Raw genomic sequence first — 16,317 nt, 5'->3', positions numbered from 1 at the left:
ACACCTCTCTATTACGGACAGTTCACTTGGTCCCTGAGAGACTGAAATCCATATTAATGTCACTGTTCCGTTTAATATATCCAAACACACAACCTTTAATGAAACGTAGACTAATAAACTAAAGTAAGGACCACTAGACACGTTTGGCATTAATTTGGGGGACACCGCTCGGCGATTGGCGTGACTGGCGACTTCTATTGCGTGACCATTTTAAGGCCTCACTTCTCTGGCACTTCCAGCTGCACCTAGGCCAACAACAACAAAACACAACAACGCACTGCAACAGCAGCACAGCTAGGCCAGCAGCGCCACTCCAAGAAGAGTATTGGCAGGTCGCAAAACTAGAGCGCTACGAGCTGCCATCTAGGCCAGCAACGCACAAACCTAATTAACTGAATGACCTATCATGCCTCACCTATCTCTCCAGCGCTGCTGGGTCGGACCGGAGTATTGGCAGGTCAATATTACCAAAAGTCATTGAAATGAACTAGAGAACTTAGCTTGGGGAAGTCGCTACGCAGACTTAACCGCCACAGATACACGTAAAGCGGGTATCCCCCCAAGCAAAGAAAATCCACACCAAAAATTAAACTGGCAGGCTAAGGGGAAGGCTAGCCAGTCTTGCATTTGTGATAAAAATAAGAAGTATAATAAGAATATAAATACACTGTTGTAGCCCCAACATGTGGGTAGGTTCGATACAATAAAGAGAGTTAAACAGTGTCGCCAATTCAAGCAGAATATAAAAATAAATGGCAAAGAGATATGTTTATTCCCATGCACATAGCTCACAGACAACCAAGGAACAAAATTGGTGGAAAGTTTCTTGAAAATGAACTTGTAAAACGCACAAAATGTACTCAGAAAAAAGAAAAGTAAACAATCTGAAATATGACTGACGAGAAGGTCCGAGGTTGTGTTAGCCTGTAATGGGTTGGTACTGGTTTGAGGTGCATCTGCCTGATACACAAACCGAAAAAACCCCAGTGGGCAAAAAATAGGGAACGTACTCTCCCAGAAATGCAGATACACAACCCCTGGAGAAAGGGGCAATCAAGTACCAAGACAAAATAAAAGTAGCGGTAGTTACTACAGTGATGACAAAAGCAAAGTCCATGATATATGAAGGAGGTGGCCCTGGAGTGCTGATGGTTCCCTTGAGGAGCTAATGGTGGTGACACTTGGACATCTAAGATCCTGGTGGCACTGAAAACATCCTGTTGAGCAGGAGAAAGCTGAAGACAAGCCATCACTTGGAGCGTAGAACCTCGGCAGCAGAAAAGGAGATATGGTGGTGCAAGATCAGGCATGTAAATAACGAAAGAGGCAAACAACGAATTAGTCTAAAAAGGGGGTTCAAGACAAACAAAATGCCACACCCATGCACTAGGACTAGGGGATGGATGGTAATGACCCAATCCAGCATTGAATATAACTAATAAGTGACGGACCAGGATAATGACTAGTATGGATATAGTGATTGAATAATGCAACTAAAGGAAAGGGACAAAAAACAGCCACAATATCTCACCTGCAGGGTGTTGCAAGTACATGTAAACCTATGCACAAGGTGGTAATGTAAAAAGAAAACCAAATATTGGAAGTGCAAAACAATGTGTAAGGACAGGAACCATTACAAAAGGACAGAACTGATGGCCAGTTACAAGACGGGAAGGCAGAGTTGAGCTTGCTTTCATGGTAATCCGGAGGGGATAAACTCGACAACTGCTGCTCCTACAAATATCTAAATGTGGTAACTGCTCCTAAGTAGAATGCCTAAAAGGAGGGCAAGTCCACAATAATTGGTTTCAGCGCCATGAAGGGATTCAGAAGAACACATATTTATGTCAAGTAACAGGCAAATACAGAGAATAAAGTAACAAGGGATGGGAGAACTAGACCCATATGAGCACGACTTCATGAAACCAAGTAAAACAAACAACCCACTAAAATAGATACTTGGAAGGATACAGTGGAATAAGTGATAAAATGATTGGGCTACAAAGGTTTCTCGATATGTTGAGATGTAAATAAATGAATGCTGCTAAATAAACGGGCATCCCTTCAGCAAATGTCAAGTACACCGCTATGGTGAGGTGCCAGCACATGCACAGGACACATTTATGAATTAACACTAATTAAGGTATCTATGTTGTAAGTTAAAACGAATCCAGGCCAAAACGACCCCAACCCAGGCCGATCCGCACTTTCCCTTGTTAAGGTTGGGTAATTTACATCTGAAACAAAGGGAAACACAAATCAACCCAGGCCGAAATCACTCCAACCCGGGATTCACTCCAACCTACAACATCTAAACTTGACCAGGATTTTATGAACCCAAAGCACATAGGATCGAGAACAAAATATGGTTTCAGGGAGAAAGGTTGTGGCAAAGAACCCAGTTGATAACTACAAGACAACTGAAATATATGACGTTAGGGCCTTATGTGTGAGAATGTCTAGACTGTGTGTGACGGTAAGCTGATAGTAATGCTATAAACATGTCAAACATAACCAACAATCAACCTCATTTTCCACTTCGGTTGGGATCAAGGGGTGCGAGCATTGTAACCTGTGGAAGAGGGAATGTTGACGTAACTGCGCTGCCCTAAACGCTCGTTCGAAATAATAATTTTATAGGGAAAAACATAAGCGTAAACGTAAATACTGGAAATAAATGTACTAATAGATGGAAGCAATTATACGGGCCGGAAATGGACCCGAATTGATCGTGAACTTGGCGTAAAGAAAGGAGATGACTAAGCGTACGAAATGTACGTGGAACGTAAGGGGCCGGGTAAAGAAAAATAGAAAAGAAAGCTTACCTGGGAAACGAAAAATACGCAGTAGCAATCAAAGCAACACCTAAGGTCAACGGGCGCAAAGGTACATAATAAAGGTACCAAACGACCACCGTGCATAGAACAAAATAAAGGTAGTTACTTCTGCAGGTTTACGTGAAATACCAAGATCTGAGAACAGGAACTGGCGTAGAAAACAAAAACTTAAAACAACCCCTGGACGAAAGATGATGGTAAACTTGAAGGTTAACTCAATTCGCGGCTTAATTAAGAACGAGGAACAGAAAATACAGTCACACAACGAACATATAAACAAGGTCAGATGATTCTACGGCGAGGCGGGGAGTACTGGGTATGAGAACACGTTTCGGCTCCGAGTATGTAACGCAAGGAGTGGACTAAGGGGTTTAGGGAATGGAATTACAAGAGGGGATAGCTATATAAATAACTAAAATATGGCAAAGGAAAAAACAATGTAGGACGTATTTGGGTGGCACAATAAATGAAATAAAGATGCAAACAAAACAAAAAACACAGCACCTGATGGAAGTAGTCGAAGTAGAGCGAAGAACGGCGGCTGTAACGGTAAAGAAGAGGAGTGACGGAGCTGACGAATCCATCCCGAGCGGCGGGCCTGACCGGGCAGCTTCAAGATGTTTGGTGCCTTTACCGTCTTCGTGTGGGTACGAGTCAAATCAGCCAAATGGTCCTGCAAGAGCGTCGGTGAAGAGTGCGATGCCGACAGATGGTTACGACCAACTGAGGCCATGCTGCTGGTGGAAGGTCTTCTGAACGTGACGGAGCGGTGTAGTGTGGTGAAGATGGCGTGACGAAATGAGACAAAATGGAATACATTCTGCTCACAATAAACAGACAATGAAAAGCTTCGCTACCACTGACTTGTGTCTCTTCGTAGAACATCCGTTCAGGCCAGAAAAACTCGAACGCGTGGCACGTGCGAGTATTAAACGGCACACTGAAGAAAACTTTCAGGGGCCTTACTTTCCGACAAATTCTCCAATTGTTGCGCCTGGTAAGAGCATCCAAAGGTCACGTTGCATAGTAGCCTTCTACATGCTTTTTTGTTAGATTTGTACAGCGTAACAGTGGATAAAACCACGTCGTTACATTTTTACAGCGTAACAGTAGATAAAACCATGTCGTAACCAAGTGTGACTTAGAACCTTCTATCACACATTTAAAGCTAGACAGCGTTCAATGTCAGGGCCAATGGCCAGGGTTGTACTATGCTTATGATAGACTTTACATCATAGCAAACCAGACATGAATGCACCATTCACTGGTTAAGCCATACAGAAAAAGTGAACTAACTTGTCTCCAGACAATGTCGCAACATATTACAATGTGACTATTGACCAACGTGACAATGATACAGTGATAAGTCTAAAGAACAGTAGGTAGAGATGCCCCCTGGGGCTAAGGGCGTCACGTTCCATTAACTGCGTTTTACAATATTATTGTATTGTATAACTTTCTAAAGCCTACCTCTCTAAAACGGACACCTATAATACGGACACTTATTCCTGTCCCCTTGGTGTCCGTAATAAAGAGGTTTGACTGTAGTTAAATATTATAGTTAAAATTTCAGATGCAAAATGCCATTCAAGTACAAACCTTATTACTTGGGCGGAGCGCCAAGTTATAAAATAGGATTTCTTCGTATACGCCAAAACGCAGTGATCTACTGCGCGTGCGCTACATGTTGGCTGAGTCTGCGAGTCTGCATGTATTCATCATAAGCCGCCATTACGGGACAAAAAACAAGGATGTAAAATTAACACAACGAATATCGTATTCTTAAAAGAAAACAGCTAGTATGTGTGTTGTCTGCTAACTCCTTCCATTGAACGAAAGTAAGGGGCAACTTTCCTTTCAGGACGGATATTTTCCAAAAGTTCGACTTCAATTTTAAAACCTCAGACGCTCTTTTGGCTCTTCTCGATAAATCCCCATTCGGTGTCAAACGTAATCGATAAGATCAGGCCGTAAACACTGAATTTACATACAGCCGAGCAAAACATTTCATTTCTCTGGCCGCAATATAAAAAAAGAAAACGTTCAATTAACTTTAAAGATTCAAGACTATTCCGTGGGTGAAAGGCTTAGGGTAAAGTAGGAAACTAAAACTAAAGCTTCGAAAATAAATTTCATTCGGGGTCCAGTGTGAGCGATAAGATCTATTCACCAGAACAAATGTAAACACTGAAAGTTTGCTAATGCAAAATGGCAATCAACGCTTGACGAATTAATTTCTTTATTTACGTTCACTTGGATAAAACCAAAATGTGATCCTCACGGGAAAACAGGGAAAAAGGTGAACGCACGGGCACGCCTAATTGACATGCTAAACGTAGAATCTGAAAAAAAAAATCTTTCCTTCGGAGTCGAGTGTTAGCGATAAGATCGATTTATTGGAACAAACTTAAACGCTGAAAATTTGCATATTCATACCATAACAACTGAGTACCGCAACGCTAAACGCATTTTTATTTTTACGTTGGATAAAGCCAAAATAGCAACTTTAGCACCCGGGCTTTAGCAAAACTGAAAGCCCCTTTCGATGTTACAAAACGTTGAAAGAAGCCGTCGTTTGGGTGCAGAAAGGAATTGCCATGCTGAAAACACCGGGAAGAAATTGGTCACGTGCTAGGCAACCAAAATCGTTCACGTGTATCAAGTTTCATCCGGCGACGCGGCATTCAGAAAGAAAATATTTTCAGCAGTTCTTGGAAGGAAAACTGGGCGGTTTCTGCTTGTTATTCAATCGCCATGGGAGCTGCAGTGTCTTTCCACTTTATAAACCCAGCTTCTTTCATTTAAAGCCCTTTTAAATCCTGGAAACACTCTCTTTTGTGTCATGATATTTTGTCCATTTGTCCAATCACGCAAAACCACTAAAAGAATGAACGTACACTTTGACCTTTGCGTTACCTTCCAGTGCGAGTGAAGTTTATTTTCTTTTTTGTGTTTAATAAACAAATAACTGTAGACATAATTTGAAATAGTTCATTCGTTGGTCACTCACAGAGCGCTTTGATTTTGTCATTAAAGTTCTGTCCTATTCCAGTGATCATGAAATAGGTTCGTTAACTTTCTGTAAATCGGATGTTCAGTGAGGTTTGTCTTATCCGCACGTGTCCCATATAGAACGCATGTCTTTTTGCACGTGTGTCATATTGCCTTTCTGCGTGACATTTTGCGATCGTGTGTTCTTACCAGTGAAAAAGCTGGAACATCTCTCATAGAAAGCCCAGAAAAAAAGGGTATCAGGGTGGAAAGGTATTCGCACAAATACCCCTCTGTCATCAAAATTCGTCATTACCACTGGAACCGCAAATACTCCTTTGTCGCCAAAATCCATCATTATCTTAGATGTACCTCATGGTTACAAAATCCGACATGTTTAGTATTAAAGAGAGTAATGTTTTATTTTGTTTGCGTGACATTTTCGGTCGAACTACATCACGTTTATCGCAAATATGATGCCTTAGACTCTCAGCGAACCTTTTATCGTTCACCAGTCACCAAAGACTGAACTAACGTGCATGCTCAGATACTCCTAATACAATGGCGCCCAAGTAAACGCTCCCACAGCGTCTTGTTCTTTTTGAAATGCAAACTTTCTGCCATTAATAAGCCCACTCCAAATACAAGCCCAAAGTAAGTCGTGTTTTATTTGGCATGGGAAGGGCAGAGGTGAGGGAGAGGAGGAGGGGGGAGGGTGGGGGTGATAGACTGGAACATTTCTATAATAGTGAGAACAAGATGAAATATTAAATTTTGTAATAGCAAAAGCTGTAAGATGCAGAGCTGGCAAGGAATAAGAGGGGATTGGTAGTAAAAGGTACCCTCTCCCCTCCCCCCCAATCATTATTACATAAGCAGACACAAGAACGCTGCCATATCCAAAAAATGGTCAGGAGAAAATGGAATTTTTCAAGGTCAGGGAAAAGTCAAGGAATTTAACATTAAATCAGAGAAATTCTAGAATTGGACCTCAGAATTAGTGAACCCTAATTAGGTGACTACCCTTGGCTGCAAAACTGCAGTCAGCCATGACGAAAGCGAAGGTGATGAATTAAGCAAACTTTCCGACTGAAAGTAAGACCGTGTCTAGCCACTATAAGTGCACTTACATATTCTGTAGGCTGATGAAAACATCTTAATGTGACTAAATCATGTCTGGTACTAGTAATAATCAAAGATTAGGGAGTACGTTCGATGATCTCGATCCCAGGCTTTATTTCCTTTGTGATGCAACTGCACTTGCAAAACAAAATTGTGGGGGATGTCAGATGCATGTCCCAAGATTCATCCATTGACCAATCAATGTTGTCCCATACAATCTTGACTCCAATCCATATTAGAAGTGCATTCTTCATACGTTGAATACAACTATTGAAGTATTAAAATATTTTATGGTTTTCTTTTTAGTTGGTTATAAGCCTTCTGCTGAGATGCATACAGCGCATCATATGTTAATGTTTGGATGCCAAGTTCCAGCTGAAATGGCTTTTGCTAAAGAAGGAGAATATTGGTATGTGCAAGCTTTTGGCCTACTGTTTCATCAGTTGAAAGCTCTAAGTTAGAAATTGAAGTGATACTAAACCCAAACCTGCTCCAGCAGTAGACAATTGAGGGAATGCAGAAGTTTGAATTTTGTGAGTTTTGCAAAGAAATGTTTGCCCACTGCCAGAATGCTGTACATTTCGTTGCAAAAATTGTAATTTTTTAAATCTTTATTAATATGTTTCTTTGAGTTTAAATCAGATATCTATGAAACTTCTCTCAAAATGTCGATGCTGTGATCACAGAGTAAAAGGGAATGCATGGGCAAAATTATTAATAAGCAGTCTTGTCATACAACTCTTATCAAATTGAATAAATCTTTTGCAGGAACTGTGGAGATATGGGAAAAGGCATTTGTGGCCGCCAGGGTGCAGGAGAAAAAATATTGTATGCATGGGGTAGAAATGCTCCAGAGTTAAAGCTACCCCCTGGTAAGTACAATGGAACAAATCTCAGTTGAATCTTTCCAATAATAATGATGGTTATACAGTCGGACCTCTATTAAGCGGCCACCCTGGGGACTTTGAAAACTGGCCGCTTAATAGAGGTTGGACGTTGAATAGAGGTATTGAATACAGCACTTTACTAACAAAATAATAATTCGGGACTTTGGAAAGTGGCCGCTTAATGGAGGGTGGCCGCTTAAAAGGTGGCTGCTTAATAGAGGTCCGACTGTATATCACAGTTGTGCATACACTGTATATGATATATCAATAGAAATGTGACTATTAGTATAATATATATTGGTTATTTCTAGATGTTGGTTTTGAAGTTGGAGGTGATTCTGGAATTGGTTATCTTGTACTACAAGTTCACTATGGAAAAGTTGATCAATTTACTGGTGAGCTGATTGCTTATTTATCTGTTTTGTGTGTTTATTATAATAGATATTATCTTATAGCATAAATTTACAATCAAACCAGAAAATTTAAACCTCTCTTATTTCTGGATTGTATGTTACTTTTAATTATGGGAAATGTTTGTGAAGACCATTTTGAATCACATACAAGATGTTCAAAAACTGGATAACTTTATCCAGCAGATTAATAATTGCTCTCTATCAAATAAAATGTATTAATTGGGGTGCATTTTATCCGCTGGATAGCGATTTATCCACTGGATAACGTTATCCACTCTTTGGACACACCGGCGCCAGAATTACATATTAAGAAACGAGATTTTAAGGGTAAAATACCATGAAAACTGAACCCAATAGTCAGTTGACTCCTTACAACATCACAACTCAATCAAATGTGTCGGTAATAAGAATAAAGGAAGTGATCACTGAAGATGAATTGTTTTGATGTTGAAACAAATTCTCCCCAATAGTACCATAAGAAATGTTTGAAAGCTGTAAGGAGAATACATGTGTTGATACTGGGGTGCATAGGGAAAGACCTGCATACACACCCGCTGACCTCTTCAATGTATCTGTTTTACAGCCGACCCTTCTCTAGAAGATTTCTCTGGAGTAGACCTTAAAACAACATTTGTGCCGTAAGTTTTGATTTGCATCTTTTTTGTTTTTACAAACATTCATTATATTGAAGTACATGTAGTATGTAATAATAAAAATTATTAATTTAACATCTGGTTCTTTCAAGTTTTATTGCTGAGGTGCTGCAGGTGTACATGTGAAGTTAACTGTACTTTATTGTGTAAACAAGACGCTTACTCTCTGTTGAGTAAATCTCATCAGCACAAGCAGACACACACAAACAGCTGTACCTAACTGCAGCCCTTTCTGTCTTTCTCCTGACCCATTAAGAGGAGGGCAACCTAGCTCTAATATTGTTTGTTGTCAGACCTCACATAAGGAAGTTGAAGTCTGGACAATACTATTTGACAACTGACAGACTTCTGTCATGCATTGTGTACATTAACAGGTCTCAAATACAAATAGCAATGTGTTCATTAGTGAATTCTGATTGGCTCATGCTGCTGTGAGGCAGCTGGTTCCTCTTTAAAAACTGTACTTTTTAGATGTTCTTGCTAAGTACAGGATATGCCAAACAGCTGATTAGAAATGATTGTTTTTTAAAATGGCACTCTGAAACAAAGAAACTAAGACTTCAAGTTTGCTTCATTGGCCGGGTTAAATAATAATATTAAATTTCATAAATTAAATTGAAATAAATTTAAATATTATATTAAATAAATTACTGACATTTCTTAATAGTATAGTGTGTATTTTTCTCAAATGTTAAATAAATAATTAAAAATTAAATTAAATTTATAACTAAATAATTTATTAAACATCTTGAGTTGATAACCTTCCTTGAATAACCAACTTGCTATATTAATCAAGTAGTCAGAGTGACAGTTTAAATCTATTAAAAACGATGACCCTAGGGAGCTGGGTCACAAAAGTTGGCTGCAGTGGAAAGATGGTTCAGGTTACAAGACCCTCAAAATAATAAACTTATTGTTTGACCATGAATTTGTTCAAAATAATTTTAGTTTGCATTTTCCTGAATTTTTGCATTCAAGGTTAGGAATTTTTTTGACAGAACATTGTATTAAACTGCAGTATAACTGATAACGTTAAGCATTAGGTGGAATTTTCTATCAGGCAGAAGTATGTGGCAGGAATCAAGACTCTGGCAGATGGATGGTCGATTATTCCACCTAAAAAGAAAGGTTGAAATTTTGTAAATTATAGCTTCCTTTAACTTAGAACTAAAAACTCTTTCTTTTTGTTCTAATAAACTGGATAAAACCAAAGCATCTCTCATAAATTTAAATTTAATGTCGGTGAATTCAGGGCTCAAGACTAATGATAGCCAACTAGGCAAAGACTAGCTTTGGCTAGAAGGTCTTGTGCCTTCACCAGCCATGTTGGCTAGAAAAAATTGTAGGGCATTGGAGTACCAGATTGAAATCAAACTGAAAATTATTTCAGGTGAATCACAAAAGCAATCAGAAAGAACAGAAACTAAAAGAAAAAAAAGTAAGAAAAGAGAATAAAAAGAACATATGAAAACAAATCAAGTGAGCTGGAAAGTTAGTATAGAGCCCTGGTTTATGGTTGATGTTCATTTTTTTTTAAGATTGCTAAAGTGTACAAAGGCTCTTTTAAATCATTGTTCATTAAAACAAAAATAATTATTTAACATTCTCTTCCACTGTCTGGTGTATAACTTGCCTTTGCTATTTTTAAAACGTTAAATTACAAGTTTTTAAGGTTGTACCGTGTACTAAACATGTGATGACTAAATTCTCATAATTATATAAATCAAAAATGAAATGATTAATAAAGCATAAATAAACACTTAAAACCAATACAAACCAGTCCCAAAAAGTGGATCAGTAATTACTACTGCATTTTCTTTATTAGTTTCATGAATGGTAAAAGATACTGTCAATGAAGGTACCTTATATGATGTTTCTGTAGTTGAAAAATAACTGAGCCAAATAAAATGTTAGTTTTATTATTATTAAGATTTGGCTAATGCTCCATATTATGTAATGTACAGAGTTTATCGTTCTGTATTAATGTTTTGGTTGTTTTATATTTCACAACTGTAATTTGCTAAATACAAATAATATTACTTGCTTTTATTTAAAGTATAAAATTAATAATTTTTGCAAGGATAGTAAGCTTAAAGCACACGATTTAAAATTAACAGTGCATTATTGTAATGTGAACACGAAGGTAGAGTTACGTTTTGCTGGTCAGCATCTAATGCACTTAGTGATAAATAGTTATACTAACAGCATTTTGGATCAGCAGAGGGGGAGAGAGAGTAGTTAGAGAGATGTTTTAATTGTTGTTTTTTTTTTATTATTATGTGCAGTTGATAAACGTTTGGATGCTAAAATAGAACCACATAGGGCGCGCAGCGTTACCTATGCGATCTGAAGGAACTATGAAAAGAAAACTGCTAACATATTGGGGTTTAATTTCTATGGGGAGTATATTCCTCTAATAATTAAGTTATTTGAACTTTCCTTATTGAGCTTTGATATACATACCAGTGAAGAATAGACTACACTAGTCATGAATGTAAGCAACTCATGAAGCAAAAACAGGTTAACCTTATGCACCCCCAGTGAGTTTATTAATTAAAGCTAATTAATTAAAGCGTCGACTCGGTGGAGAGACAAATTAAAGTTATTGACTTAGGACAGTGCCACACAGCAACAAACTTTGCACTTTCACTTGCACAAGTCTCAATGTCTTATTGCCATCATTGGCCATCTCAGCCTTGATTGAGAGGTGCAGGGTTGGCACAGTGATGAGAGCACTGGCCTCCCACCAATGTGGCCTGGGTTTGATTCCCAGAGTTGACGTCATAGTGGTTTGAGTTTGTTGTTGGTTCTCGTCCCTGTTGCGAAGGTTTTCCTCTGAATTCTCCACTTTTCCTCCCTCCACAAAAACCAAGTTCCAAATTCCAATTCAGCTCTTGAGGGCCAACCTAATTAACCTCAAGTTAACTTGGTGGTACCTGCCCTCAATATTGTTATTTATTTTATTGATGACTGAGATGGAAATGTTAGCCCTCCACTAGTACTGTGTATGGCTTTCTACTCCTTAAATGAGGTCCCTGTGATAAAAAATGGGCAGACGTTTAAAAATGTCCTGGCAGCCAGTAATTTTGCTGGCTACAGACAATAGTTGGCTACAGACAATAGTTCGCTGATTAGTTCACACTAATTTTCCCCAAGACCTGTTTTGGACTTAGCTCTTTCTGCCTTTTCCTCGTGGATGTTTTGGTTCAAGGGTTGTAAGTTGTATTTCTAGCAAAATGGATTGAATGTTTTACTTATTAAGGGTTTTGGGATTTGATTAATTAGTCATTTGACTTTTTTTCTTTGTCTTATAACAGAACTAGACATATGGCCGCAATAACTCTTTTAGCATCTGGGGGCATGATTCCAAAGAAGAAAGAAGGTTATTAAGTGTTTAAGAATTTGTCACATTTTCAAAGTGTTCTTTTGCCAAATGCAATAATAATAATAATAATAATAATAATAATAATAATAATAATAATAATAATAATAATAATAATAATAATAATAATAATAACGATAATGATAATGATAATGATTTATTAATGTGTCATATACACCTTGCATAATCAAAGGAGTATGCTAATTGGGAACACATACATTATGTAATCTATAATACTAATACAATACTATAATATCTATAATACTAATAAAATAACATTATTATATAATCTTGAGGAAATCTCACTTATATACAATGTTGTTTTAAACAACTACATTACTAATAATACTACCAAAAAAAACTTATTATGAACTGTCACAGAGAAAGCAGCCTTTGCAGATTACTACAATTTACAGACTTAATCCACCTGGTAGTCAACAGCCGATGATTATTAAACAATTGAGGATCTGGCTTGGACTCACAGATGTAAAACTGAAATTATCGGGAAAGCAATGTGACTGACTAATCATAAGGAAATGACAAGGGGTGCTTTCAATTTAAACCAAAATTTCAGGTTGAAAATTTCAGAAAATTTCTATGTCAAATGGAAAGGCCTTTTTTTTTCCATTTACAATCTCATTGGTAGGTCAAAAAACACATGTGCCATTAGAAGACAACAAAATAGAAAATAGAAATTTTGTGCAAATGGAGTGGTTATTTAATTTGCTGTTCTGAATGATTGGAATGGAAACGAGGAGATCCTTGATCTGCATGTACCATGCCGAAAATTTGGTTAAATAGAAAGCACGCCCGGAGAAATTACTATCAAAGACCTGACTGGGCTTTGGTTTGAGTAAATGTGAACTCTTACAGAAAACTTACATCCTTGAAAGTGGGTACAATAATTTGGAAAAAAAAACATATCTATATAGATGCCAATGGCTACCAACACGTTCCACCTTACTGGCTGACAGACATATTTACATGTACCATCTCAGCAGAACTAACAAACTGCCAAGAAGACAAAGAGACAAAGTTGGACTAACAATAGACTGATTACTATTATTACTGTCGACATGATGATCACACAAGACAAGCTCCTGAGCTTTCAGTGTCGTTAAGTGGCACCAGTGATGTTCAACTATCCTACATTGTATTTCTAGCTGGACTGTAATGAGTATCACCAGCCCTTAGTACCTTTAATTTAAGGTATTCTCCTTAGGGGCTTAAATCCTTAAAGGAGCAGCATCAACTATTTCTAGTGTCACTTTGTATAGCTAAAACATTTTTGTATTGATAGAAACATTGAAATAATGGTTCGGTGTACAGAATAATAATAATAATAATAATAATTATTATTATTATTATTATTATTATTATTAAATTGTTATTCTGTACACTGAACCATTATTTCAATGTTTTAATAATAATAATAATAATAATAATAATAGTCATAATGATAATGATAACCTTATTAACGTGTCGATGTTGGGAAAAAATTTCACGTTTTTAATACATCTCAGACACAGGGAGGAAAAATTGATAAGGAAATTTTCTTTTTGATTTTCTTAGACGAACTTTGATCAAGCAAATAAAAAAAAAATCTGTCATTCACACTTTAAGTCTGTTTCTCAAACTCTGTTTGGATAACTGATCTTACAAAAGTAGGCAAGTTACATACAAATGGTCATAATTGAATGTGCCTTGTGGAAGGACTGCAGAAATTTTGTTTGGGCAAATAAAGATTGCATGTTGTTGTCACAAAGTCATAGAAACTGCAATGATGGGGTTTAATGTGATCTAGAGAATATTGGCAAGTTATACACAAGACAGTTTCATTTCTTTGTTTTTCTCTTTTGAAACAATTAAGATTTCAGAATTAGCTGTCTTTTTAGATATCCCTTGATTTAAAACGTGTATGTTGTAAAATAATTTAATCATTGTTAAGAACAGTCATTTGTGAATTAACAACACATTGTTTTTCACTTTTTGTGATTTTTTGTATTATTTCATTGTCTAGCTTGGCATCTGGACATGGGATGTCATTATACAAATGGCCCAGTATTACACCCGTTTGCCTTCAGAGTCCATGCTCATACTCTAGGTAATAAACTCTCTATTGTTTGTGTTTTATTGGCCTCAATGTGAACTACAAAGAGATCAGAAATAGAGAAAACAATAGACCTATTCGGCTAACGCAATGTTGTACCCAATTCAAATCCTTTGGGCATAAAATGTTTTGTTCTAAGTATTTCCATATCGTTTAAATGTGAATGCTACATTATAATGCAAATGCATTATAATAAACAAAGAATCTTAAAGACCCGGGTAAAGAGGAAGTATCACGAAAATTTTATGTCATTTCAAAACCCGAAAATGTTTGTCTGACAACAGAAACAAAAGACTAATTGTCCAGTTTTGTTATGAATTATCACCCCAGTGCAATAAAACTGTCGATCAGTGCCTCTGGTCAGAGACAGAGTAGGTCGGAATGGATTGAAACTTGAAAAATGTTAGGCTAATGTTTTTCAAGTTTGTGCATTTTTGTACATCCAAAATGCGCTAGAACAAAGTACGAGTTGTTCCTGTCAAGAATTGAGTTGATTTCCCTCCTCCCGTTGTTCTAGAATTATTTTATAGCAAAGTGAAGGTCTTATTTCACCATTTTTAACAAAAGAGGTAAAAAACCCCATGATACTTCCCCTTTAACCCCGGGGGATCTGAATTGGGTTCAACATTGGGTTAGCCGAATAGGTCTATGGTTTTGTGTATTATGGATTTTTTAATCTCATTAAAGTTAAAAAAAAAGGTTAAAAAGGTAAAGACAGTTAATTTCATAGAAGACAACAAGAGTTGCTACCATTAATTTTATCAGACAACAACAGCAACTGAAACACTCGGTGCATAACCAACCTGCAGTGACTACAGTGCATTTTAGATTGTTTTTTGTTGTTTTTAGCTCAGATTCACTGGAGTTTTTCCGTGTGGCCTTCAATTCCTCAAGGAGACGTTACACCAATGTTTTATCTGTTTCTTTATGCTTCGTTTGCAATAAAACCCTATTCGTGATTATGGGCAAAATGTCCATTGTTATAGAGAGATTTAGCATCGCGTTTACGGCAAACGGCAAACGCCAGGCTAAAATTTTCTCTTTGATGAAAAACAATGAAGCTTTTTTGGTTTAAGCTTATCTCCACCCAGTCGACGACAGCTATCGAGCAAACACGAAAAAGAGAGAAGTGAGTACGAGAAACACAAGTTTATGCATTTTAGAACAAACAGCGGCTTGACGTTTCCCGTTTGGTGTTAGCCGTAAACGAGAAGCTAAATCTCTCTATTGTCACAAAACGAAACGCAAAGCAGCGGAAGGAAGAAGGGAAGGCCGCGTGTGAAAGATTCGGTCAATCTGAGCTAAAACAACAGAGAACAGTCTAAAATGCCCTTTAGGTCGGTTAACCATACACTAAGCCCTTCAATGGGTCATTTCCGAGTTGCTTTGAACCTCATTATGAAAGCGAGGCTAGATGCAAAGTTTTTATTTTGAACAGCTTTGCACTTAGCTTCGCTGTCATAATGAGGTTCACAGTACTCGGAAAAGGCCGATTAAGGAGCTTGGGAATAAATGTTGTACCGGTATATCAAATTTTAGGTTGCTTTTTTATTTTTGTTTAAAATTCTGGGGAAAATGGGCATGAGTTTCTCAAATGAACTGTCAAACTTAAGGACGGTGCCTACTATTGTTACTGCGCATACGTTCTGCGCATCTCGAGTTACTCGGGTTTCCTGTGGGTGGTGCCTACTAATACAGGAATATTTTTTGCGCGGTTTAAAACTATACAGAGAAAGCAGAACTTAGCAAATGCTTTTAGTATCTCATAAGAAAATTGGGGGTAACCATTCATTTTTCAGAGATAAATAAGCTTCAATTTAGGAAAAAAAATCCCTTACATTGCTTTATATTTTGGCGCTTTTTAGAGATGTTATTGCTTAGTTATCTCTGAAAAATGCATGGTTACCCCCAATCTTCTTTTT

General features: G+C 37.4%; 1 protein-coding gene and 1 long non-coding RNA gene across 3 annotated transcripts in view; one reads left to right on the top strand and one right to left on the bottom strand.

Annotated features, from left to right (window-relative positions):
* Positions 1 to 16,317, top strand: part of LOC146468173 (peptidyl-glycine alpha-amidating monooxygenase A-like) — a 28,157-nt gene that overhangs the window by 2,401 nt on the left and 9,439 nt on the right. The window contains exons 3-8 of one of the 2 annotated variants that reach the window (XM_085125008.1): positions 7,257 to 7,359; positions 7,719 to 7,822; positions 8,149 to 8,232; positions 8,834 to 8,888; positions 9,964 to 10,031; positions 14,306 to 14,389. In XM_085125008.1, coding sequence (XP_084981134.1) covers positions 7,257 to 7,359; positions 7,719 to 7,822; positions 8,149 to 8,232; positions 8,834 to 8,888; positions 9,964 to 10,031; positions 14,306 to 14,389 — 498 coding nt within the window. Of the gene's footprint in view, positions 1 to 7,256; positions 7,360 to 7,718; positions 7,823 to 8,148; positions 8,233 to 8,833; positions 8,889 to 9,963; positions 10,032 to 12,220; positions 12,286 to 14,305; positions 14,390 to 16,317 lie in introns of both variants that reach the window. The other variant, XM_085125009.1, reaches the window with a different exon arrangement.
* Positions 143 to 4,205, bottom strand: LOC146468174 (uncharacterized). Its single transcript, XR_014867588.1, has 2 exons — positions 2,826 to 4,205; positions 143 to 1,235 (listed from the first exon to the last, which is right to left on the bottom strand). It is a non-coding gene; the product is annotated as an uncharacterized LOC146468174 (long non-coding RNA).

Source organism: Pavona decussata, unplaced genomic scaffold (genome assembly GCF_977016875.1).
Source record: "Pavona decussata unplaced genomic scaffold, jaPavDecu1.1 SCAFFOLD_133, whole genome shotgun sequence".
In the NCBI taxonomy this organism is placed as follows: Eukaryota; Metazoa; Cnidaria; class Anthozoa; order Scleractinia; family Agariciidae; genus Pavona; species Pavona decussata.
Note: the sequence above shows the minus strand (reverse complement) of the source record. Positions and strands in the feature narration are given on the sequence as shown.